At 36.1% G+C, this 11,041-nt stretch overlaps 2 protein-coding genes and 1 pseudogene across 2 annotated transcripts; 2 read left to right on the top strand and 1 right to left on the bottom strand.

The window, feature by feature from the left end:
• Positions 1 to 847: 847 nt before the first annotated feature.
• On the top strand, positions 848 to 2,530 carry LOC127744973 (uncharacterized). Its single transcript, XM_052257887.1, has 3 exons — positions 848 to 861; positions 1,131 to 1,552; positions 1,839 to 2,530. The coding sequence occupies exons 1-3, from the start codon at positions 848 to 850 to the stop codon at positions 1,883 to 1,885; spliced, it is 483 nt and encodes a 160-aa protein (XP_052113847.1). The 3' UTR covers positions 1,886 to 2,530.
• On the top strand, positions 1,845 to 5,424 carry LOC107474967 (pentatricopeptide repeat-containing protein At1g03100, mitochondrial). Its single transcript, XM_016094610.3, has 2 exons — positions 1,845 to 1,871; positions 2,580 to 5,424. Exon 2 carries the CDS (start codon positions 2,806 to 2,808, stop codon positions 5,152 to 5,154), a length of 2,349 nt encoding a protein of 782 aa, XP_015950096.1. The 5' UTR covers positions 1,845 to 1,871; positions 2,580 to 2,805; the 3' UTR covers positions 5,155 to 5,424.
• A 1,068-nt stretch (positions 5,425 to 6,492) lies between these two features.
• LOC107475059 (shewanella-like protein phosphatase 1) overlaps positions 6,493 to 11,041 on the bottom strand; it is a 22,250-nt pseudogene continuing 17,701 nt past the window's right edge.

The raw sequence follows: 11,041 nt of genomic DNA, 5'->3' as shown, positions 1-11,041 counted from the left end.
CCTTACCTAAAAAAAACCTTAGCCTGGCGGGGAAGCCCGCCCCGCCCCGCCAAAGCCCACCAAACCTCGCGGTTTAAGCGGTGCGGGTTAGGCGGGCTTTTACTATTTGGCGGTCCCGATTTTCCAGCCCAGCCCGCCTTTTTTGGCGGGTTACGCGGGCCGGCCTGGCAGGTTTAGCCCCGTTTGTCACCCCTAATGTGATCACAAATGGCGAGCCAGAACTAAGAGGTTGTCATGGTTTAAAAGTTGGACTACATCGATCAGTCTGACCGGTCCAATCGCGTACCAATCACCTATGCGATTTAATTTAATAGGGATGTGTACGGTCCGATTCGGTCTGAAAACTTGGTTTGATTTCGAACATTTTAGAAATTAATTTGGTATGATTTTATTGGTCTAAGACTGGACAAGAGTCTTAAAAATAGACCCAGTCATTATTTTGGGTCGGGTCCGAACCATAATTCGAGTCACCCGAATTATCTGGTCATCATATACAATTAATATTTTGTGTTATTAGTGATAGATGATGGTTATTCTTATATAAAATTTAAGTATTGTAAATCTTAATATTTTGTATTATTAGTCATTATAAGACTATAAGTTAATGTTTTATGTTTAAAATACATAAGACTAACTAGACTAATGCATAATATTGTGTTATTCACTTATTTGTATTGATTTAAATATTTGGTGTTATTAGACAATATTAGTATTGATTGTGGTTATACTTTAATTTTAGAGAATGGTTGATTTTTGTTATATTTTTCTAAGTGAATTTAATCATGTCAAATAATGATTAGAGTCTTAGAAATTTGGATATTTTCGCGTGTTAACTTACAAGAAGGTAATGTTAACAGCCCGGTAATCGTGGCCCGAAAGTGTGTAGATTTCATCGAATTTAAAATCGAATTTGGATCTAACAAATAGACTCGGTATATATTTCGAGTCGAATCTGGATCACATCAAACCCGATTTCACTATGATTCAACATTAAAAATCGCCAGATTCAAAATTGGTCGTAAACCGTTGAACTAGTCTGTTGGTTGAATCGAACCAAGAAGACCGTTTTTGGAAAACGGCCTCGTTTTTTTGCGTATTGTTAGAAAATGAAATGGCCAACTTCTTCTCAGCCTCAACCCCTCGAGCCATTCCTCAACCCTTGGTTACAAGTCCCCCATCGCCGCAAGGAGTGAGCCCCAGCGCTGCCGTTCGTTGCTCTCAGGCACCACCGTGTCTTCGTCCGGTCATCCGCGCTTCTTCCTAATTCAAAAATCGGTGCGTCTTCCTCGAGCTCGCCGTCAGTCGCTGCCTTGTTGGTCTTCGTCTGCTCAGCCGCCGTCCGTCGCGCTCAGCCACAGCCGTCTTGGTCTGGTCGTCGTGGTCGAAGAATCCAACCCCTTTCCTCATTCACCAAGCGCAGCTTCTTCCTCAACCTCGCCATCCGCCGTCCGCTCTTCGTTTGCTGAGTCACGCTTCTGCCGCCGTTCGTCCGTCGCCTGGTCTCCATCTCCGTCTTGCTTCTACCCCTCTGCTCAGACTGCTCAGAACGAAGGCAATATCTTCAATCTTTTTTAAATGATCGTTCTCTGTTCTTACATGGTTCTTAGTTCTTTCTTCAGAAGTCAGAATATTGATTTTTTTGCAATAGCTTCAACTTGTTATTAAATTGTTGTTATGAAATCCATGTGAAAATTTTTTGCAATAGAAATCTATGTGAATTTGTCACTCGTAATTTTTTGCTCTGCTGTGTTTTTGTGCACCGTTTTTTGCAAGTTAATGCTATTTCCTTTAGTTTTAATGTTGGATTTTGAAACTAACCCTAATTTCTTGCTTCTCAGGAATCGAAAATCAAAGAAATAGGAAAGAAGCAGGTATAATTAATTAAATTCAATTCACTGACCACTGTTTGGTTAAATATTTTTGTTTTCGCTTGTTGGGGGTGATGTCATTTATACTGATGGTTTACTGTTTTTATCGGTCTAGGTGGCCGCAACTGAAGGGGTATATAGGTTATGCAATATTTCTACAGAGATTCAGGCATGAACAATGAACTAAACTTCTGTTGCAATAGATTTCTTTTGTCTAGACTTAAAAGCCTAAATCTTAAATGAGCTTCTTTGTTTTATTATTTTAATTATCTTTTTTTATACTCTTTTCAGAAATCATTGAATAATTATCTGATTAATGATTATTGATTAGCTCTGGCTGCTCTGTACTGCTGTTTTGTGTTTTGTGAGTTTTTTGGATAGTGATGTGCTGCTGGTGATGTGCTGCATTGTGTTTTACTGTTTTCTGACTTAATTATGCCTAGATAGTGAGTTTTGGCAAATACTTGGATGTTTGCTTTTTGTTTCCTGGGAAATTCATCTGTTTCTTGGCTGTCCCTTTTAGTACTTCGAGACTTCATTTATCTGAGTTTTGGCAAATGCTATACCATTTATCTGAGTCTTGGCAAATGCTACACCATTTCTTCAGTCATTGAAGTTTGAATAGTATTTTGATGTTTGTACTTTTTAGGGTGTTTATTTATAAATTATTTATTATTTTATTATAAAATGGTTTTTCTGATTGAATCACAGCTGGACCAGTGAACCAGTGAACCAGTGACTAGAGCAGTTCGATGACCAGTCCGGTTTTCAGAACCATGGTTAAACCTTTTTCATTGCACGATAATACTCATTCCTTTTGGTTTATATAATGAGTTATTTGTATCATCTATGGAATTCGTTAACAAGCATTGCCAATCTACAGACTTTGATTGACTTCAATGTGGGATCCTGCTTTGCAAATTTTCGATAGTTCAATATGCTTACAGTAAGAAAACTTAAAATTGGGCCAGATATCACTTATGCTTTCATTATTGCCAATTGCCATCATAGTGTAGCCCAAATTTTCAACAGCAGCTGTTACAAACCTATCGTTAAATCTATTAGCTCTTATTTATCCAACTCCCGTTCACAAGCACGTCTTCTCAGATTTGAGAATAAAGTAACCCTTCAAGGACTTTGTTTCTCAAGTGTGCTCGAAACAATCCTGGTCCAGGCTCGAGACCCAGCAAAAGTAAGCCTGGAAATACAAAATGCTATTGCGGGGAATCAATTAGGTTATTCGTGGAAGTTATTTGAACAGCACATGCAGATGGAGGGATTTCCTAGAAAATCTGTCTTCAACCAACTTGTAACAGGTTATGTGGATGGCCTTGATATGCAATGGTTAGAAAGGGCTTATGAATTGGTAGATCGAGCTATTGAAGAAGGCAAACAAATTTTGTTAGAAAAGGGGGTTCTTATATACCTTAGCTTTGGCCTTGCAAAAGTTGGACTACCTGTTCTTGCATCAACTATTTTGAGGAAAATGATAGATATGGAACTTTTCCCCCCAGTCAATGCTTGGTCTGCTGTTTTGGCCCACATATCACAAACAGCTGATGGAAGTTACCTTGCTGCTGAGTTGATTCTTGAAATAGGTTATTTGTTCCAAAATAATAGAGTGGATCCACGTAAAAAGAGTAATGCACCTTTGATAGCCATGAAGCCTAATGCTACAGCTTTTAACATTGCTTTGGCAGGGTGTCTCTTATTTGAGACATCTAGGAAAGCAGAGCAGCTTCTTGATTTGATGCCGCGAATTGGTGCCAAAGCTGATGCAAATTTACTGATAATAATGGCACACGTGTATGAGAGAAATGGGCGAAGAGAAGAGCTCAAGAAGCTGCAAAGGCACATAGAGGAAGCCCCAAATCTAACTGATGTTCAGTTTCGACAATTTTATAATTGTTTGCTCACGTGCCATTTGAAACTTGGGGATCTAGAATCCGCATCAAACATGGTTTTGGAAATGCTTAGGAAGGCTAAGGAAGCAAGGAATTCTCTTGCAACTGCCAAATTTATGGTTGATGCTGCTATAATTGATAATAAATATTCTCCTGGACTTGCTTCTCCCCAGAGTTTGAGAAGCAACGGGGAGTTGGATAGTTTTGAAAATAACAAGCAATCATGCAATGATGTCTTATGCTATGAGGAGTTTTCTAGAGATCGAAATTTCTTAAAACTCGAAGCAGAGTCAAAGGCTATTCTTGATTCTTTACTAGCTAAGTTGCAGGTGCAAATTGACTTGATTACAACCGTCCATGGTATACTTCAACCAACTGAAATGATTTATGTGAAATTAGTTAAAGCTTTTCTAGAGGCTGGCAAGACCAAGGATTTGGCAGTGTTTCTCCTCAAAGCAGAAAGGGAAGATTCCCCGTTTTCCAATGATAGTTCAGCCTTGGTTCATGTCATCAGTTCATGCATTTCACTTGGATGGTTGGATCAAGCACATGACCTTCTTGATGAGATGCGTCTAGCTGGAGTCAAAACCGGTTCATCTGTATATGCCTCTCTTTTGAAAGCATATTGTCGAGCAAACAGGGTTGTGGATGTCACGTCACTTTTGAGAGACGCTAAGAAGGTCGGTATCCAGCTTGACTCAAGTTGTTATGAGGCAATGATTCAATCTAAGGTGATCCAGCAAGATACACATGGAGCGCTCCAACTTTTTAAAGAGATGAAAGAGGCTAGGATTCCGAAAGTTAATCAACTAGACTCTAGCATGCTGGCTAAACCTGGTACAAAGAGCGATGAAGCCGCCCTAATGAAAGGGCTGTTGCAGGAAATCAAGGAAGGACAGAGGGTGGATTATGGAGTTCATGACTGGAATAATGTAATCCATTTTTTTTGCAAGAAGAGACTAATGCAAGATGCAGAGAAGGCTCTGAAGAAGATGAGAATCTTAGGCCACACACCGAATGCACAAACTTTCCATTCTATGGTGACTGGGTATGCTGCTGTTGGAGGGAAGTATCATGAAGTGACAGAGCTGTGGGGTGAGATGAAATCTCTTGCTTCCGCAATCTCAATGAAGTTTGATCAGGAACTTCTCGATTCTGTGCTTTATACTTTTGTGAGGGGTGGATTCTTTGCTCGAGCCAATGAAGTTGTGACGATGATGGAAAAAGAGAATATGTTTGTTGACAAGTACAAATACCGAATGCTATTCTTGAAATATCACAAAACTCTTTACAAAGGTAAGGCTCCGAAGATTCAGACAGAATCCCAACTCAAAAAAAGAGAAGCAGCACTGGGTTTCAAAAGATGGGTAGGCTTGACTTGAGAAAGTGAGAATCTAAGTATTATCTCTTCCAAGCCATAATTTTCACGAAATTTGACGTGTAAACTTTTTTAGTCTCAGATTTTCCTTCATAGATTTATCGGTTAAAACACTAATGTAGAATACTTTGCTAGTCAAGTCTGAGAGCTCTAGAGGTTTACTTAGACTTAACGATTTTAACTACCTTTGTCTCATGAATATATGTTAGGGATTAAGTGAACGTTGAACGTTGTGTTGTTTGTACTTATAATTTTTTTTTAAGAGAGTATTGAGTATATATTGACACCTAAATCAATCTCAAAATAGAAGAGTTTTAGTTTTATAATTAAAACTACACCTAATCTAAAAAGGTGTTAAAGTAGTCAACAAAGAATACGAAGATCTAGCTCATGTATATGTAAATCGGGGTAAGAGGGGAATGGTATTTTGTGAATGCTATTCAGTTATCTTCACCATGAATAAATTATTATTTGTACTCATAAAAGATATAAAACAAATGTACCTATATAAGAATAAAATGACAATTGTAACCACGGAAGATGGCCTTTGTGTGCCAAAAGTAGCCGGACGTTGGTTATGCAATTGGTTTGTTAGGGTACTTTTGGCACACATAAGCCATCTTCTATAGTTACAATTGTCGTTTTATTCTTATATGGGTACATTTATTAGCGTCTATATCTTTCATGGATACAAATGGTAATTTATTCTCTTCACCATTTATCAACTAGGAAAAGTGGAAAACCAGAGTGTGAAATTCACTGAATGATTTTTTTTTGGGATACTCGGACAGACAATGAGAGCAAAGAATTTCATTTATATTTTGTGCAAAAAACATAAATGCAATATATGATAATGAACTGTTTTATTTGGATGATAATGAGGATTCCTAACCAAATTGTAAAAAAGAAAGAAAAAAATTAGTTATATTCCTATCAAATGATTTCACACAAATAAACTTTCACAAGGCATTGAAAATTTGATATCTAATAAATTATATGGCATGGGACAACATTTTTGAATTGTCCTAGTTATAGAATTCACAAGGTGAAGCAAACAGCTAACAACAATGTGCATTGGATAAACTTGCCATTGTTGGACTTCACTAATAGCTAACAGCAAGATTGAAACGTTACATTAAATTCACTCACTTTTCATGGTTTATATGGTAGAAATCGAGCTACTTTCACTGCTGGAAGTAATGATTAATGGAAAGTGGGTGAAGTCTATGGGAAATACCAAGAAGCACATAACTTTTCTCATAATATTTAGTAAATAACAAAGTAATTATAATTCTATTACTCTCCAAACAGAAATGCTATATTGTTAATTATGTCTCATAAACAAGGTCATTGTGTATAAGCCCTACAAGTTTTTTACCACTGGTCTTGAATTAAGAACTCCACTGGACATTCCAACATCTACACGCCATATGCTGCAATTGTATTTACTGTAGGAAGCAGAGAAATTATAACAATGAATAGCAGCAATTTCTCCACAGCACACCACAAAGATGTGCATTTTATGTAGAAGATAAATACAAGCAGGACAAAAATATAAAAAATTAGTGGCTCATCTGAAAAGCGGGACGAGATGGAGTGATTTTGTATCATGCATATGAAGTAATCCTGACTTACCAATTCACACCTATAGTTTGAGGAGTATGCCCTACCACCATTGCCTTGGCACCAACTGCTTGCAAAGTCTCCTCGAGAACGGAACAACCTGAAGATCATACCGTTTAGTTTCAAACTGTCTATGACAGTCCAATTCAGGTTGAAACAGAATTTTGTTAATCAACTGACTGCAATTATGTCAAAATATAAATAATGAAAGTTGTTAAGCAATCACATTGAAATCACAAATATTTGATAGGATAGTGTAACAACTGGTACCAAAAAAAAAAAAAAGAAAACAATAGAACTAGAAGAGCTGGGGTAGGAATGAATTAGTGTGAAATCACCCCTTCCACAGTTAAGGAATTATACTGGAACAGGAAATTATAGAACAGAAAAATACAATGGTAGGTTTAAAGAGCCTACCACTGCATGAAGTCTTTACAGTTTCAAAGGAATGTAGGTGGGGATAACATTTCTATTTACCATACATAGGATCTTCCTATTAGTTAGAAAAATCTACCTGTTTATCCTGATAGTCCACCAAATCTGGTGCATCCCTTGAATATAGATGATTCCAAGCAACACTGTCATAGCCTCTGGTGGCAATGAAAGGGATATTGGCAGTATTGTCATTCTGTCTCAAGCCTCTCATCCACTCAGATACTTCTTTGTTCATCCTCTCTATGCCGTATTTAACTATTGAAAATGAAAGTGGGAAGAGAACGATAAAGAAAATGTTATCAGGTACATGGAATTACAAAAGGTTGGAAAATTTTAAAGCAGCTGTGGATGTTGTTATAGTAGTTAGTAGTTGGGTATGACTTCGAGCACAAGTTAACAAAACCTACCATTACCATGGTGATGAAGAAGGCCACCATGACAGAACACCCAGTCATTGACCTTAAAAAGTTTCCAATGATGTCCATATGATCCCAGATACAATAAGGATATAGTAAAAAAAATTACTGAGCTTCCCATCTTTAGCTATTGATCAAAAGAAACTTTTAGTTGGGAAATAACCTCAAAAAGGACATACCATAGTCAAGTTTAGGGTCCTTCATGCTTCATCAAAAGTATTTGCTAGAACTTTATTATATTGCAATCAAATTCAATATAAATAAAAGGGAACCAGGACTACATGTGATCATATTATATGCAAGATATATCATCATGTTAGGTTTAGAATACAATCTATTTTGAAATTCGAATAATGTAGTTTGAAAGATTAACTTATGCTCCGAGGGCACAAATTATGCAATGGTGAAAACAAGAGGCACACATTAAAGAGAAGCATTTATGATACCTTCACTATAGGACATTGTTCGTTCTTCTTTCCACTTTTCCGACACATCAATCCAATCAGTAAAAGTTTCTTCCCAGTGATGCTGTGGATCATTGATATATTCCAAGAAATCATTCACTCATCAAATGCCCCAGAATCAACATATCTAAAATCACCTTCCACATTCACAGTCTCATGGTTTCCATTTACCTAGATCAAGCTGATTCAATTATAGAAAGTTAATTGAAAAAATTAAACAAGGGATGGTAATAACAAGATTATTCAGATTTTACAAATAATTTCTTCTTATTCCAAGCTCGAATATAATCATTTCTTAAAATTAATTTTTAAACACGAGAAGATCAATCTACATTTCTAGTATTTCTATAAAATATGAATCCGTAGAAAAGAAATCCATCAGATCATCGCTTTGCCTATTGACGTGTACCCCATAATAATCGGCGAACAAACTTAGTTACAAACCAACCTCAAATAGCGGAAACAAACAAACAGCACATGTCAATAATCATAAGGCCAACGTTATCTTCTAAACCGTTATCCTCAAACAGACTACACTACCCAAACACGACTCTATGCAAGTCAAAGATACTGACTGCACCCACCAGAGAAATCGGAACCTACGAGGTTCCCACTAACGCAAGACGTGTTGTGTATATTGTATGAGAAGATGACAAAATCTTATATTTGTGTAGTGGTTTCAAGGCACGATTAGATCGCTTTCTTTAGAGAGATATTTGTCCCCACACTTAGTTGCTATAGGGTTGATGACAATACTCTCCCAGGATACAATGAAATCTAAGAATTTCTTAATTAGCAATAGTAAGAAATTCTCAACTCTCTTGAACAAAGAAAATCTCTTAATAGTAGTGTAAATTGTACACTTAGTACTTTATGTATGAAATAGTGGACAAGGACTTATTTATACATATTGCACGTAGCAATTATGATTAGTTACGTATACAAATGGTTGTGTCATTTCTATTGCCAATAGATACAATGTTTTGAACATATACAACTCTTAAAGAGTTGTGTCCCTTTAGCCAATAGACATAATGTTTTAAACATACACAATCCTTAAAAGGTTGTGTCCCTTCAACCAAATGGTACAAAATGGTTAGTAACCGTTTATTAATATTAATAATATTAATAATAATATTAATAATATTAATAATATTAATTAATCAAATTTGTAAATACCCTTCAATCCCCCACTATTTACAAAATTTAAATGTCATACAAGTATATGCATAAAGAATGTGTCACTAAGATTAAACATTCTTTTAGTGTAAATTTTAAAGTTCTAACGAAGTAATAGGTGTCTAATCGATTAAACCTATACTCCATATGCTAGTACCAAAAATCACACACATTACTTATACCCTCCAAGTTCAAGAGTTTACAATTTTAAGCACTTATATGGCCTTGTGCTCATCCTGGTTTCATGAATATTTACGAGAATAAAACCTCTAAAATTCTCGATTAGAGCGGCACCACTTTTATATTCATATAGGTGGAATCTTTTGATAGATAATATTATCATTCCATTAAGAGTTTTAACTCACCCTCCTAATTTATTGTAAATAGCACTAAATCCTATACCTTAGTGCTCCAATTGCTAAATAACTTGTTATTACCCATTAAACCTTGAAACTAGTGGTTTACTAGAATAAGGTTGGGTTCCCATCATTTAGCAATAATAGGTTTTAATCCCATTTTAGCAGCAGTTTCTTTGATTTTATCCCTTGACAAACCTTTAGTCAAAGGGTCTGCTAAATTTTCTTGAGATCTTACATAAGTGATGGTAATTACACCATCATCTATTAGTTGCCTCACAAATTCATGTCTCAAACTTATATGTCTAGACTTTCTTATTATATGCTCGAGACATGGTTGATTCACTATCACAGAAGATTGAAATGGCTGTCGTCTGCTGTGGCCACAGCTTTATATCATATAACAAATTTCTTAACCATTCCGCTTCTTTACCTGCAGCTGATAAAGCTACAAACTCAGCCTCCATAGTAGAATGTGTAATACATGTTTGTTTCTTTGAGGCCCAACTTATTGCTCCACCACCTATGGTGAAAATCCACCCTGAAGTGGATTTGTTATCTCTAAGATTTGCAATCCAACTTGCGTCGGAATAACCTTCTAAAACTGCGGGATAATCACTATAATGTAATCCCAAGTTTATGATTTTCTTGAGATAACCAAGAACTCTTGTTATAGCTTTCCAATGTTGATTGCTAGGCTTTCCTGTAAACCTTGATAGTTTGCACACAGCAAATGCTATATCAGGTCTAGTACAATGCATTGTATACATTAAACTTCCTATAGCACTAGCATATTCTAATTGTGCTATAGGTCTTCCCATGTTTCCTTCTAATTTAAGATTAGGATCATACGGCGTATTAGATTCTTTAATTGTGAGATGATCAAACTTTTCCAATACCTTTTTAATATAATGAGATTGACTTAAAGTAAAGCCAACTTCATTCTTATGCACCTTTATGCCTAATATTGTATCAACTTCATTCAAATCATTCATCTTGAATTTAGAAGTTAGATACTCCTTCGTTATACGAATTCCTTCTAAATTTGTTCCGATGATTAACATATCATCAACATATAAACAAACAATTACTCCATAATCTTTAGTAAATTTTGAGTAAATACATTTATCCGCACTATTATGTGAGAAGCCATTTGATAACACCACTGAATCAAACTTCTCATGCCATTGTTTAGGCGCTTGCTTTAGCCCATACAAAGACTTAATTAATTTGTAAACTTTCTTTTCATTTCTGGGTAGCACATAGCCTTCTGGTTGCTCCATATAAATTTCTTCATTAAGATCTCCATTTAGAAAAGCCGTTTTAACATCCATTTGATGTATATGAAACTTATGTATGGATGCTAATGCTATAAGAGCCCTAATAGAAGTCATTCTTGCCACAGGTGCATAGGTATC

This window comes from Arachis duranensis, chromosome 2, assembly GCF_000817695.3.
Source record: "Arachis duranensis cultivar V14167 chromosome 2, aradu.V14167.gnm2.J7QH, whole genome shotgun sequence".
NCBI lineage: Eukaryota > Viridiplantae > Streptophyta > Magnoliopsida > Fabales > Fabaceae > Arachis > Arachis duranensis.
The sequence above is the reverse complement of the archived record's forward strand: the minus strand, read 5'-3'. Positions and strand labels throughout refer to the sequence as shown.